A 15,791-nucleotide genomic window follows, 5' to 3' on the forward strand; every position below is an offset into this window, starting at 1 on the left:
CATTTGCTTATTTGTTAAACTCATAAATAGAAGCACGGCAGGATGTCTCAGATCTACGGAATGCATATTTTCAGCCATGTGGGAACTCCTGGATGCTCTGGTGTCGTCAAATGGAGGAGCTCCAGATGTGAATTTTAGGTGGCATTTTTCATGCTTAAGAGGTTGCAAGCAAAAAGGGAATGGATAACTGCCAGATGGACAAAAACAACCAGGCAGGTTGCTCTGGAGACCAGAGGGTATCTATCTTGCTTTTAACCAGAGTTAGTTCTCCTGGGTATTGCAGCCAGAGCCAAGACTAACACCATGGTTAGTTCAACTGTACATGGAAGTAGGAGAGAAGCAGCAATTTGAGACTCTATAACCTTGGGAGCATTAAACATTTCTGTGGTCAAAGGATGGTTTGTTGCCTCCCTGGTGTCCAGGTCAAGGAAATCAATAAACTGCCAGAGAACATTTCAAAGGAGGAGGGTGAAGAGCTAGACTGATAATATTAATACTATGACATAGGTAGAAAAAGGGATGAGGTCCTGCAGGTAGATTTTACAGAGCTAAGAAAGAGATTGAGAACCAGGACCTCAAAAGTAATAATCTCTGGATAACTCCCAGTGTTACGTGCCAGTGACTATAAAAATTGGATAGCAGTGTCAATGGCAAGAGGGATGGGGCTTGAAGATGAGCTTTATGGTCTTGGACCAGTTGAGACTGGTTCTGAGAAGGTGGGATCTGTCACAGCCAGACAAGTTCCACCTCAACAGAATCAGGATTAAGGTCCTTGCCGGCAGGTTCATTGCTGCTATTCTGGAGGGTTTAAACTAGTTTGGCAGGGGAACAAGAAGCTGAGAAAAGATTCAGAAGGAAGAAAAGCAGATGAGAAAAAGTAAAGCAAAACAAAATTAGTGAGAGAGTTTGGAAGGCAGGGCAAGCAAACTCCCCTTGGAAAATAGTGGGTGAAAGGAGGCTGCATATGCTTGTTAATATATAGCTAAGCACAAATATAGTGTATATGGCAGATGAGCTGAAGTCACTGACAGGCGTATGAAAGCATCGTATCATATAGCTAAAGGGCACAAACAGCACCTTTTGATAAAATAAGATGTCTTTATTAGTCACATGTACATCGAAACACACAGTGAAATGCATCTTTTGCATAGAGTGTTCTGGGGGCAGCCCGCAAGTGTCGCCATGCTTCTGGCACCAACATAGCATGCCCACAACTTTCTAACCCGTACGTCTCTGGAATGTGGGAGGAAACCGGAGCACCCGGAGGAAACCCACGCAGACAAGGGGAGAACGTACAAACTCCTTACAGACAGCCGGAATTGAACCCGGGTCACTGGCACTGTAATAGTGTTACACTAACCACTACACTGCCAACCTTAAGTTCCTAATCACAGGATTTTTAAGGTGGATGAAAAGAGACCATTAATAAATGAGAATCAAGGTGCTCAGAGTAAACTTGTTCCCACAAACAAAAAAGGTTGGGATTGTCAAATGTAGATCCCACTGGATGACAAGGTCCATAGAGGCCTCAGTCTTGCCAGGGAACCACGCTGTTACAACACAGTCACTCTGAGAGTGCCAAACGACAGGAAATAACCCACGCACAGCAGTGATCAGTGCTACTTGTAGAAATTTCTCAGCCATTGAATCTACCGCATGTAATGCTTTAAACTAAAAAGGCAATCGTAATGTGAAAAATATAAAAGAACATAACAGGTCCAATGGAAGTTTATTTTTGATAAATGTTATTGGTCAACTTAAGTACAGTAAAACTCTGATAATCCACCACTCGTAGGACTTTGGCAACACGGAAAAATGTTAAATTGAGTAAGTTTAAAGGGAGAGGAAATATACAGACACTCTCGACCCCAATTCCCAGCAGCAAACCTATTCACATTCCTGACCCCTGGTGGTCCAGACTCTGACCCCAGTTCTGGCCACAAACCAGGCCCACAGTCTAGACTCCAGACTCAACTGCACTCAGTATCCCTGGCTCTGGCCCATACCCCACTTGCACTCTGGATTCCCCAGAGGACTAATAAGTAAGGCAGCTGCCATCAGAATTTCCAAATAATCGGATGCTGGATTATCAGTATTTTACTATTTTGTCATGGAGTCACAGAGTAATACAGCAAGGAAACAGGCCCTTTGGCCCAACTCATCCATGCAGACTAATATGCCCATCTAAGCTCGTCCCATTTGCCTGTGTTTGGCCCATATCCCTCTAGATATTTCCTAATCATGTACCCGTCCATAAACCTTTCTTATCCATGTACTTGTCCATAAAGCTTTCCTATGCATGTACCTTTGTTTTTGTTTCACTCAAAAAAAAACAAAATCATATGTTACAGATATATAAGAGGCTTGTATCTTTACATACTTTCATTTCATCCATCCAGTCAATGATGTGAAGCATCTCCTGGAAAATCTTCTGAAGGGCTAAGTTCATTTCCAGCCTGGCTCGCCGAGCATTAAGCAGCTCCAAAAGATACTCCCACAGGCGCATGATGTTTTCTTTCCTGGCATTAATGCGTGTAATGTCATGATAATTCTCAGCCTCCAGCTCCTGTGACACATCCACAAGGGTCTGCACACGTTCTTCATAGGCAGCAATGTCAGTTTCAATTGCTTCGTGCTTCTTCATTGCTGCTTCCACAGCTGGCAGGTCATAGCCAAAATTATCCTGTGGATAAATTGTATAAATAAAGCAATAAATACAAAAGTGACTGCAACAGCTTGGGGACAAGTCACATTCCAATGACAGTATCCTACCAGAGAAAGCAGGCGCGTACATGGACTATGGTAACTTTCCAGGCAAGGAGAAAGATGCTTGGATGGCAATGTATTGGAAACATGCTTGGTGTTATAGTATAATGACAAGAATTTGAAGCATTTGTCCATTACTTTTTGTTCTTATTTTACAGTAACGTGCAAGAGCAAGGCATCAGAAGCCAGAAACACCAGCAGACTGAAACAGCCATTAGAAGTAATTGGCTCAAGGAAGAACTCAGCAGGACTAAGCACAACATTGACAACAAGATGAAGCTTTTCTACTTCAAGTATACATACTTTCCAGACCTGAATGATCAAATATATGCATTTAGCATCTCAGCCAATGTAATGCAACAAAAATAAACACAAAGCACCTTTATCCAGGTTATAGGGTCTGAATGAACAGATTCTGCAGTGGGAACAGGAAGGACAGCTGATCAGTGCATCATTCAACACCCAAATGCCACCACCAGCTCCAGATCCCAAGGCCCAGAATTGAGCTTGTATATCCAGACAATATAACCTTTAGTAGATAGTTGTATTAGAATGTTTTCATTGCTGTTTGGAATCTGAAAATGTTCCTGTAATGCCATGACAATTTAAAAGGTGTTTTAAAAGCACAATGGCCAGATATTGCTGGAAAAGTAACAGATGTTCAACAGCAGATGCCAGAACATTAAAGTGCAAAGCAGCTAACAAATTCACAAAACTAAAATATGCCAATTTCCAGAACTTGAGAAGCAACTTTTGGAACTTTACCGTGTTATGTATGTAAAAGACATCTCACCCTCAACCTGCCCAGGATTGTTTGCTGGATTTCCTTCCAACTTGACCATTGGCTTCATCACAGAAAGTTAAGCCAACATTTAAGAACACTTTTTGACAATGCAATCTCTGTTAATGGAAGTCAAAATTGTTCTTGCACAAAAAGTAAACAATTTAAATTGTTCAATTTCATTCCTGCATTCTCCTTCCCGCAACTGATTTAACTCTAATTCATTCACCCACTCCACTGCCCCAGTCCTTCCCATAGTCCAGCATTCCTCTGTTTCTTATTCATTTTTTTAAAAAAATCACTGGTTAAGGAGATACATAGAATAAAGAGAAATAAAAAGGAAAGGAATATGGGACCAGGAGGGAGGTAAGAAAATCAAAATAGCTTAATGAAGAATTAATGATTTTGGCAGTGGTATGCATGAGAATTTAAATTTGACAGCTTTTTGCAGGGCATATTAAACATACACAAATATACTATGCACATGTGCATACTTGTACATTCTTAATATGTTTAACGATTATTGGGGATGAGTCATGCACATGCTGTTCAATCCACCACCTGCACACATCCAGCAAAACAACTACTGGGGTCCTAGATGCCCTTTTGCTTTACTACACCCTTACCAACTCATGCATTCTGTGTAGGCCTGGTTTCAGCTGAAGGATGCAGGAAAAGTCTAACTAGTGGCATGCATCACACCATGCCATGGTCCAGCAAGATCTAGCCAATTATACTGAATTATATGACTCATATTAGGAATGCAACCTATAGGGCCAGTCAGATTGGTGAATTCTAATCAACTACCTACCAACGTAAAGCAAAACACAGCTTAATTTAAAACTGACAAAGAACTTTATTAATACTTTGCCTTCACCGTCCTGAATTGCTGCTACACAAAACAATATTTATGGTGAAAAAACTCTGGGTGAGGACAAAGAGTTAAAGACAAGACAATAATACTGACTTTGAATAACTGGATTAAAACACTGGATCAAAACAGACTTCAATATTGAAGGTATTCACTTTTAAAATAAATATAAGCTAATGCAACAAATATATTAATGTTTAATGGTGCAAATAAATTCCTTAATATGAGCGGTTTCAATGCATATTCTTTGAAAAACCTTTCTGCTTTTAAACTATAGTGAAATGGGTAAGAAAAAATTAAGATATGATCTTAAACTGATGAAGAAGTTGTACTCTGAATATTCAGAAGAGCAATACAGCTTCATTTTTGAAATCTGTGATAATGCTGTTTTCCGAACAATGACAAAAATCTTGCTGCTTAGGTTTATAATTTCTGATGATCAAACCATATTGTTCGGTGACAACAGGTGGAACAGATGTAGCTGCTTACTTCAGCTGATCTACACCTTGGTTCTGTTCCACACGCTCACCTTCCTACTTCTCATCCCAGCAGTCACGGACATTTGGTATGAGGAAGGCAAGACTGGTCAGTTTCGGAAAATTGTTAGAAAACAAAACAGAAGAACATTGATAATACATTTTCTTCAAATAACTGACTCTAAGATCCTATGTGAAAATTCTACACTCATCTACAATTAATGGTTTTGTATGTATGACTGCTCCACAGCCCAAGGCAAAACATATTTTTTTGAGTAACATATATAGCAAGTAAGGATGTTTTTCCACATGTCATTTGTTTGCAATCTGTCAGCCAAGTACATTAATTTTGTTTGAAACACATCATGCATACTACAGGTTTCTCTAATTGTCTTTGAATTGGTAAGAATGTATCATTTCACACCTTTTACTTCTTAAAGTCTGAAGTAAAATTTCACGTCAACATAAGAAAAATATTAACTACAGGTGACACAATCTGCTTTGTTCAACTATTATTTCTCTCACACTGAGGTATTTGGTGGAGAAGGGAGACATTGACTAACGCCACAAAACACTCTTTAAGACAAACACAATTTATTTAGAGGTACTTTTGCAAAGCACGTATTTGAAAATCAATAGCAGAGTTACCCCAGTCTTCTTGTTATATACAGCACTGGCAGAGATGTATGAGATGGCTGCTTGCCTGATAAATCTTTCGCCTGACGAGATGTACAGATTTACAATTTTGGAAGTAAGTAACATGTGTAAATTCTGTGTGTATTTTTTTTGTGATTACAATTCTGGGTTTGGTACCAGGATAAATTTCAAATTTACAACATAGGGACTTTGACCTGAAACATAAACTCTGTTTCTCTTTCCACAGATGCTGCCTGCCTGACCTGCTTAGTATTCCCAGCATCTTCAGTTTTTATTTCAGATGTCCAGCATCACTAGTTTTTTGATTTTCATATTTCAACTTTGGTTTTATCAGCCATTTATAGATATTAATATTTTATGAATTTGGGGAATCCACAATTTATACCGTGATCAGAGCAGGTTAGGATGTGGATCGCAAAGTACAGTGAAGTTAAAAGAGAGCACAATTATAAGAATAGTTTTCATACTAATAATTAGACATGGAGTGGGAAATGACATGAAAAGTATCAATCTCCCTGTCTTATACAATTTGAAAGTACAATTTTAGACAATTTGTACCATTTATGTTTATGTTTTTCTCGTAAACGTTGTGTCTCTAAAGTTATGTGCCTGTGATGCTGCTACAAGTAAGTTTTTCACTGCACATACATGTACTGTGCAGGTGACAATAAACTCGACTTGAGTTGAAGAGGCCTCTTTGAACATTATTGACAAGGCTGCACTAGTCACTTGCTCCCGTTTATGCATGCACATTTTCTGTAACAAAACGGATTGCTGCTTTACCTGCGACACCAACCGCTGATTCTCATACAACCAGGTCTCCCTCATAAAGGCCTTGCGGTCAAAACGGCGGGCTAGCTGCTCCAGTTTCTCCTGCCTGATCAGTTCATTCCTGAGGGCCAACTCACGTTCGTGCTCTGCCTTCTCCAGCCTTTCCCAGCCCTATTCAGAATCACAGATAATGAGACATTGAGATAATTTTTATTTAAAAGATGTATTAAAGTATTTGCCTTCTTTATACAGCTCTAATTTTATTCATGGGGTGAAAGTCTTTGGCCTAGTTGGACAGCATTTTCATTCTTTGTGAAATGAGCATGCAGGTGTGAAATTGAAGTGTGTTGTGGTGCAAAGCTAATCATTGATGGATCAGCAGAGGACAAACTGCCAGCTTACTTCTTTTCCTCTGAGTTTATTATGATAGCTGAGGAAAGACTCCAAAGGTGACCAGGCACTTTTACAAGCTGCTTCAGAGCAACTCAGGAGGATTCTTTTATACTGGTCAACTGCTTGTCTTCTTAGCTTCTGCCCTCACAAATAAACTGCAAAAATTACATAAGTGTTCAGGAGAATCTGTAAAATTTGTTTTATATAATCTTAAAATTTTCTTCTTAAACTTATTATGATTGGACTCTAACTTTTATGTAACTTCATGTTCAATTTACTTGGTTTTCTCAAACTGTTACGGACTCAGTGAAAGTCCCTTTAAGATAGAGGGTGTGTGTGTATGTGTGTGTGGGGCGTGCTTACGTCAATAGAAGATAAGGGACGTAATGACGTTGTTGAAGAAGTTAGAAGAAGAAGGAGAGAGAGAGAGAGAGAGAAGGGAGAGAGACACCAGCCTGCTTGTTTTCTCTATCGATGGATGAGAAACAATAACTGTGTTTGCCACTGAAATCCATGTATGGAAGTTGGAAGTAATCCGGTGGAGTTCACTTTGTTGCTGACCTGTAGAAGGAAACAGGTATTTGTGTGTGGACGACCACGGTTCGGATGCTTTTCGGGGTGAGGAAGTCACTACCGAGTAAACACTGAAGTGTCGTTTGGGTTCCATCGTGGAACATTTGGATTTCGTATGTACTCTCTCTATGTTTTTCTACATCTACATCTTATCTTCAGACAACGGTGGTTGTTGAAGAAGCCCTTGCTCATGTTTCACCTTATGGCTTGCGGAACTGAACTTTAAGAACCATTCAGGAACTGGGAGTTTTGGACTTTGTCACACACACACACACGAAGAGTTTAGTTTTGGGGTTAACGTTCGAGGTTTAACATTCTTGAATTCTAACATACTAACATTTTTACTTTTATTTTACGTATTATCATAAGTAGTGATTAATAAAATAGTTTTTAACACTGAATCATGCTCAGTGTGTTTCTTTTGTTGCTGGTTCGTGACAAAATTGGGGGCTCGTCCGGGATCGTTCCCAAGGTTAACGAGTGTCGTCTGGGATTGTTCCCCAGATTGACAAGATTTGTTCGGGATTCAATCCAAAGATTTTTGAGGGAGGTCTGATAAATTCTTTTTAATTGGCTTGTGTGTGTGGAAACCAGCAGCAATGGATATTAAGGCATTTTTGGAGTCACCAACCCAAAAGGGATTGGAGGTGGCGAAAAAGGATGATTTGATAAAGATTGCTACAAGGCTAAACCTTACAGAAGTAAAGCAGTCTATGAGAAAGGCAGATATTCAGAGACTGATAGCTGGCCATTATGTGGAAAAGAAGGTGTTTGAGAAGGAAGTGTTAAAACAGTTTCCTGGCAGTGAAATAGCAATTTCTGAGGCACAGGTGCAGCTGGCAAAGATAGAGGCTGAACGAGAGCAAAATAAATTAGAAGCTGAACGAGAACAAAAGAGATTAGAGGCTGAACGAGAGCAAACCCAGTTAAAGATAGAGGCCGAACAAAAGAAATTAGAGGCCGAACAAAAGAAATTAGAGGCCGAACAAAAGATAACTCAGATGAAGATAGAGGCTGATCTAGCAATGAAGCAGATGGAATTGAAGAGGATGGAGCTGGATAGTGAGGAGAAGGAAAAACAGAGGCAGCATGAGTTACAAATGAAGCGTAGGAGTTTGGAATCTGATTCTGAAGATGGTTTTTCAGCCAGCAGGGAGGTTCGATTAGTCCCTCCTTTTGAAGAAGATCAGGTTGATCAGTATTTCCAACATTTTGGAAAGGTTGCTGTGAGTTCAAACTGGCCAAGGAAAGGATGGGCTCTTATGGTACAGAGTGTGATTAAAGGTAAAGCTCAAAAAGCTTATTCTGCTTTGTCTGCTGAGGATGCAGCTGATTATACCAAGGTAAAACAAGCTATTTTGAAGGCCTATGAATTGGTCCCTGAGGCTTACAGACAAAAATTCAGAGACTTGAGGAAATCTGCAGATCAGACTTATATGGAATTTGCCAATGGAAAGAGAATATGTTTTGAACGATGGTGCCTGGCTAAAAATGTAGATGGGGATTATGATAAATTGACAGAATTGATACTAGTGGAAGACTTTAAAAGATGTGTTCCAGCTGAATTAACAACATATTTAAATGAAAAGGCAGTGGAAACTTTACAAGAAACTGCTAGGTTGGCAGATGATTATGCTTTAACCCATAAATCCAAATGGGGACAACCTAAAACCTTTCAAAAGAGTTACAAAGACAATCCAGGTAAACCAGAGATTAAATTGGGAGGTAATCAAAAAGGAAAAGATGAAAAGAAGCCAGGGCTGGAGAAACCTGTTGAGCGTACTTGTTATTACTGTAGGAAACCTGGCCACGTGATATCTAATTGTGCCCTTTTGAAGAAAAGGAAGGAAGCTGTGCCCAATGCTTGCTTTCAGGCAATTAAAAATCAAAAAGGTTTAGGAGATGCTGTTAAAGATCAGTCCTTGCAAGAGGTAAAAGCGGAAAAGTTGGAGGAGGTGAGAAAAGAATTCCGTTCGTATGTATCAGAGGGTTTTGTTTCACTGAATGATGAGTCACCCCAGGTGCCAGTGAAAATTCTTAGAGATACTGGGGCTAGTCAATCTCTCTTGCTGGACAGTGTTTTAAATTTTGGTGAAGAAAGTGACACTGGTGAAGTAAATCTAGTACGAGGCGTTACAGGTGAGACCATGTCTGTCCCTTTTCACAGGGTGATTCTAAAGTCAAAGTTCGTAGAAGGACCAGTCGAGATAGGGATAAGACCTAGGTTGCCAGTGGAAGGAGTTTCTTTGTTATTGGGAAATGACCTTGCAGATGGAGAAATTGTTCCTGTGGTACGGTTAACGACCAAACCAAGGATTGAGGAGTCTGAGAATGATCCAGATGTTTACCCATCATGTGCGGTGACTCGAGCTAGAGCTAGAGAATTAGCCAAGACAGACAGTCCGGTGCAGTCTGATGTAGTTCCTTGTGACAGTCCTAAACAGGAAGAAAATTATGATGCCTTATCTGAGACTTTTCTGTCTTCACTGGAGGATCAACATCCTTATAGTGAGCCTGAATTTAAAGATTTGTCTTTGTCGAGGAAGGATTTTATGGTGGAACAGACAAAGGACCCTGAGTTGACAGAATTGAAAGAAAAAGCACTCTCATGTGAGGAGATTGAAAAAGTGCCAACTGGATACTATGTCAAAAATGGAGTGTTAATGAGGAAATGGAGACCTCCTCATGTTCCTGTTACTGAGGAATGGGAAGTTATTCATCAGGTTGTTGTTCCAAAAGTTTATAGGGATGAGATTTTAAACCTGGCCCATAGTATGCCTTTGGGTGGTCATTTTGGTGTGAATAAAACTGTAGGGAAGATCTTGAAACAATTCTATTGGCCTGGTTTGAGAAAAGATGTGGTGATGTTTTGTCGAACCTGCCACACATGTCAGATGGTAGGTAAACCAAATCAAAAACCCCCTGTGGCTCCATTGAAACCAATTCCTGCTTTTGGTGAACCCTTTTCGAAGGTGATTGTGGACTGTGTTGGCCCCTTACCAAAGTCTAAGACTGGAAATCAGTATTTGTTAACCATCATGTGTGCCACTTCTAGATTTCCAGAGGCAATACCCCTTAGAAATATTAAGGCCAAGACGGTGTCAAAGGCTCTTGTAAAATTTTTTACCTTGTTTGGTTTGCCAAAAGAAATCCAATCTGATCAAGGTAGTAATTTTATGTCAAAAATTTTTCAACAAATAGTCTATGAGCTGGGAGCAAAGCAGATTGTATCATCTGCATATCACCCAGAATCGCAAGGAGCTCTGGAGAGATTTCATTCTACTCTCAAAAATATGCTGAAGACTTATTGCTTTGAAAACACCAAGGATTGGGACGAAGGTATCCATTTACTTTTGTTTGCCGTTAGAGAATCGATCCAGGAGTCAATAGGATTTAGTCCGTTTGAGCTTGTGTTTGGACATAGGGTGAGAGGACCTTTGGAGTTGTTGAGAGAGCAATGGGTTAATGAGGAAGTGCACTTGAGTCTGTTGGACTATGTCCAAAAATTTAAAACTCAGTTGGAGAGAGTCTGCCAGCTAGCGAGAGAGAATTTGAAAACCAGCCAGATAAGAATGAAGACATATTTTGATAGACGTGCTCGGCCTAGGACATTTGCAGTGGGGCAAAAGGTGTTGGTATTTTTCCCTAGCCAAAATAATCCATTGCAATCTCGTTTTTCTGGACCATATGTTATTGAATCCCGAGTGACTGATCTAACATATATAATCAAAACACCAGATAGACGCAAGAAAACACAACTCTGTCATGTAAACATGCTAAAACCTTATTATGAGAGGGATTCAGTTGTGGCCTTGGTGGATGGTGTAAAGGTTGTTTCTAGAATGCCTGATGTTGATGTTGAGGAAGGCCAATTTAGACCAAATATTGTTCCATCAAAACTAAAAAACCAAAATATCATGGAGAACCTTGAAACGAAATTGGACCATTTACAAGTTTCACAAAAACAACAGATGAGAGAATTAATTTTAAAATTTAAAAATCTGTTCCCAGATGTTCCAAACAGAACATCAATAATTACTCATGATGTTGATGTTGGGGATGCAAAACCAATCAAACAACACCCATATCGAATGAATGTGGAAAAAAGTAAACTTGTTGATCAGGAAATCAAATACATGTTGGAAAATGATATTATTAGACATTCTACTTCAAATTGGAGTTCGCCCTGTGTTATTGTACCTAAACCTGATGGAACTGTTAGATTTTGCACAGATTACAGGAAAGTGAATGCTGTAACAAAGTCAGATGCTTACCCTATTCCTAGGGTGGATGATTGCATAGATAGAGTGGGAAAGGCAAAATTTCTTACAAAGATTGACCTATTAAAAGGGTACTGGGGTGTTCCATTAACAGATAGAGGAAGGGAGATTTCAGCCTTTGTAACCCCTTCTGGATTGTATGAATACAATGTTTTGCCATTTGGAATGAAAAGCTCCGGCAACATTTCAAAGAATGATTAATTCAGTGATTCATGGGTTAAAACATACAGATGCCTACATTGACGACTTAGTGAATGGGAATGATACTTGGGAAGATCACATCTCTGCGTTAGAAAGGTTGTTTGAAAGACTTTCCAAGGCTAACCTTACAGTTAACTTGGCTAAAAGTGAATTTGGCCATGCCACTGTGACGTATCTTGGTTATGTTGTAGGTCAAGGCAAGCAAGCTCCTGTTCAGGCAAAAGTTCAAGCAATATCTGAGTTCCCTATTCCCACAGGTATGAGGACTGTTAGAAGATTTTTGGGAATGGTTGGATATTACCGAAAATTTTGTAAAAATTTTGCTGATATTGCTCTTCCCCTAACTAATCTTCTGAAGAAGGGAGTAAAGTTTGTTTGGACAGATTCTTGTCAAGAAGCATTTGAGAAGCTGAAAGCCATTTTATGCTACTATCCTGTGCTCAAAACACCTGACTTTGAAAAGCCATTTTCATTAGCAGTAGATGCCAGTGATGAAGCTGCAGGAGCTGTGTTGTTGCAGAAGGGTGACCTTGACGATATTGACCATCCGGTAGCTTACTTTTCAAAGAAATTTAATGAGCATCAAAAGAATTATTCCACCATAGAGAAAGAATTACTGTCGCTTGTTTTAGCCTTGCAACATTTCAGTGTATATGTTTGCACCGCTCAGAAACCATTGACTGTGTATACAGATCATAACCCATTGGTGTTTCTGAGCCGAGTCAAAAACAAGAGCAGAAGGCTGTTAAACTGGAGTTTAATTTTGCAAGAGTTTGATCTCATGATAACTCACATTAAAGGCAAAGATAATGTGATTGCTGATTGTCTTTCCCGATGTTAAATGGGAAACATGTATCTGTACTAATCTGATAGTCTGTAGTTGTGTAGCATGATAATTATTAACATTACTAACTGTATGCACGGTTAAATTTTTCTTGGGAAAAATTTTTTTTAGGTGGGAGGTGTTACGGACTCAGTGAAAGTCCCTTTAAGATAGAGGGTGTGTGTGTATGTGTGTGTGGGGCGTGCTTACGTCAATAGAAGATAAGGGACGTAATGACGTTGTTGAAGAAGTTAGAAGAAGAAGGAGAGAGAGAGAGAGAGAGAAGGGAGAGAGACACCAGCCTGCTTGTTTTCTCTATCGATGGATGAGAAACAATAACTGTGTTTGCCACTGAAATCCATGTATGGAAGTTGGAAGTAATCCGGTGGAGTTCACTTTGTTGCTGACCTGTAGAAGGAAACAGGTATTTGTGTGTGGACGACCACGGTTCGGATGCTTTTCGGGGTGAGGAAGTCACTACCGAGTAAACACTGAAGTGTCGTTTGGGTTCCATCATGGAACATTTGGATTCCGTATGTACTCTCTCTATGTTTTTCTACATCTACATCTTATCTTCAGACAACGGTGGTTGTTGAAGAAGCCCTTGCTCATGTTTCACCTTATGGCTTGCGGAACTGAACTTTAAGAACCATTCAGGAACTGGGAGTTTTGGACTTTGTCACACACACACACGAAGAGTTTAGTTTTGGGGTTAACGTTCGAGGTTTAACATTCTTGAATTCTAACATACTAACATTTTTACTTTTATTTTACGTATTATCATAAGTAGTGATTAATAAAATAGTTTTTAACACTGAATCATGCTCAGTGTGTTTCTTTTGTTGCTGGTTCGTGACAAAATATAAAATAAAACCAGGTTCTCCAGTGATTTTCAGTGACTGCAGGACTTGAAGTTGGTACTCAAAACATTATCCAAGTTCTGGCAACTCTGAATTACCAATGATGTATCTAAACACGATACAAAACTGACGATGGTCCAAAGTTGTTCAGGAAACCTCCTAATGATGACTGGTTAATCTCATTAATATAAAACGGGCACATGGCCTGGTACCAGAGAGGTGCCAGCGGATGATGCAAAACATCAATAATCACATTTGGCTGCCAGGCATAGGTCATTGTGGAGTAAAGTCTTGTCAACTATTTAAGAGTTGAGAAAATTGTTAAGAAGATAGTAGAATGTTAATTCACTCTGCACTTTCTTCTCTGAATGAAATACAAACATGAAGAGAAAAACTCGACAAACTATTGCGCTAAATACTAACCAAATTTTGCTTTCTGAAATTTCACAGCATGCAGAACTGACGTTTTATGTGAAACACTGCTGAATGGTTCATTAATCTGTGAATTGCACACGGAGAGGAGTACTGATCCTCCAAAGAAAGTTTACTTAAATAATCACCAAGTATCAACGACAGAACGTCCACCGATTGCTGTGTAATAAAACCTCTGTAACTGGAAAAAATCTCACCCAGAACGACAGCACAGAAGACAACTTCAACCAACAGTTAAAGAAGGTTATAGACCAATGGATTTCTCAAACCAAGGGAAATAAGGAGAGAAGGAACTTCTTACCCTGTTAATGTCTGAGATAAGTTTGCCCTCATGTGGTGTGTATACTTTCTGGTTGTTTGCCCTCATCCTGCTCTGGATGGAGAACAACAGCACTTCAAGATTACCCTTCTCCTGGAATCTGTTGGGAGACAGCAACTTCAATAAACTTTGTTGCAATTTAAAAGGAACCTCTGAAAATTGGCATCAACAATACAACTGTGAAAATGGCGCTGTGCAATGGAAATTAAACATTGTTAGCATTGCGTAGAAGAAAGTCACAAACGTGTAGAGAGATGCCACAGATGCCAAAGCAATGCCGTGCAGCTCTGCTAGCTAGGTTTTGTTATTGCTAAAATCTATTCATAGGTCTTTGTAAGTGACATTCAAGGTTCCACTGACAGCTACTTTAACTAATATTAAAAATGTAAACCAGCAGAGATATCATCAACCACTATTTAGTTAAACAGAATCAGAAAGAAACATTGATATGATTTATGTTTGGTTTTTTAATTATTTGTTCTTGGAATGTGAGCTAGTATATCTTTCCTTATGATGTTGGAGGACGCCATTTGGCCCATTGAGTCCAGGCTGGTTTTCAGAGCAATCCCAACATCCCATTTCCCCACTAATTTCCCTGCAACCCACTCTCACTGGGCCCATTAACAGCCTGACTCTCAAACCACCCACCTACAGTCAAGGTAACTTACAGTATCCAGTTTATTTACAAACATCCACATCTTTGGGATATGGGTGGAAACTGGTGCACCTGGGGAAATGCCTGCAGTCACAGGTAGAATGTGTAAACTCCACACAGATGGCACTGGAGGTCAGCATTGAACCTTGGTCACTGGAGCTGCACTATCTGTAGTACCCCTGTCCCGGACGCAGGGGTTGATCAGGCAAGGATCCCTTTGGGGCATAAACAGTCCACCACATACCTGTTCCCCGACTGTGCTACCAGCCACCCCCACTCATATGGGCCAGAGTTGGAAGGGTTGACAGGTTCCCTCTTATGAATGACATTGGTGAATCCACTGGGGTCACTTTAGAGCAATTTCATGTGATTGGAGAGAACACAAAGGACTTCCAACAATTTTTTGCTCCTGTTTCCTGTTCTCCATCTTGCTCTTTTTAAAAGTGAAGATATTACATATAGATTTAAATAATGGCAGAGTAAATGTATATCTTTATACAGTATTTATGAAAGGAGGTATGCCCAGAATTTCAATCTCATAGCCCTGTTTATTTCAGCACTAAGCGATTGAAGGTACAAACACAGTAGCGACCATTTCCATTATTCCAGAAATTTAACTGCATAATTCCTGCCATATGAGTGATGTAATTTTGCACCAGACACATATCAAGAGGCATCATTTCCCAATGTAATGCTCCATTTAGAGCACTGCAGGGAAAATTAGTCCACATTGTACAAGGAACAACCGTTTTTGGTCACTCCCAGAACAACCATGCTTTTGTTGCATTTCACGGGACTGAGAGCCCATTGGGATAAGTCGATTAATCATCATCTGTGCTTCGTACCTTCTCCTCCACTGTAGTAACAACCACCCCCACCCATCAATCTCATCTCATTCCCAACCCCACCCTGGATTTCAATAGTTCCTGTTCA

The 15,791-nt window shown here is 39.8% G+C and overlaps 1 protein-coding gene across 5 annotated transcripts in view; it reads right to left on the minus strand.

Moving 5' to 3' along the window:
* The window catches only part of LOC127583988 (spectrin beta chain, non-erythrocytic 1-like), a 234,936-nt gene that overhangs the window by 89,663 nt on the left and 129,482 nt on the right, over positions 1 to 15,791 (minus strand). For all 5 annotated transcript variants that reach the window (XM_052040667.1, XM_052040506.1, XM_052040588.1 and 2 more), the window contains exons 10-12: positions 14,186 to 14,303; positions 6,335 to 6,493; positions 2,381 to 2,683 (exon numbers count right to left, since the gene is read on the minus strand). In XM_052040667.1, the coding sequence (XP_051896627.1) occupies positions 2,381 to 2,683; positions 6,335 to 6,493; positions 14,186 to 14,303 (580 nt within the window). The remainder of the gene's footprint in view (positions 1 to 2,380; positions 2,684 to 6,334; positions 6,494 to 14,185; positions 14,304 to 15,791) is intronic.

The sequence above is a fragment of the Pristis pectinata genome, chromosome 1 (genome assembly GCF_009764475.1).
Source record: "Pristis pectinata isolate sPriPec2 chromosome 1, sPriPec2.1.pri, whole genome shotgun sequence".
In the NCBI taxonomy this organism is placed as follows: domain Eukaryota; kingdom Metazoa; phylum Chordata; class Chondrichthyes; order Rhinopristiformes; family Pristidae; genus Pristis; species Pristis pectinata.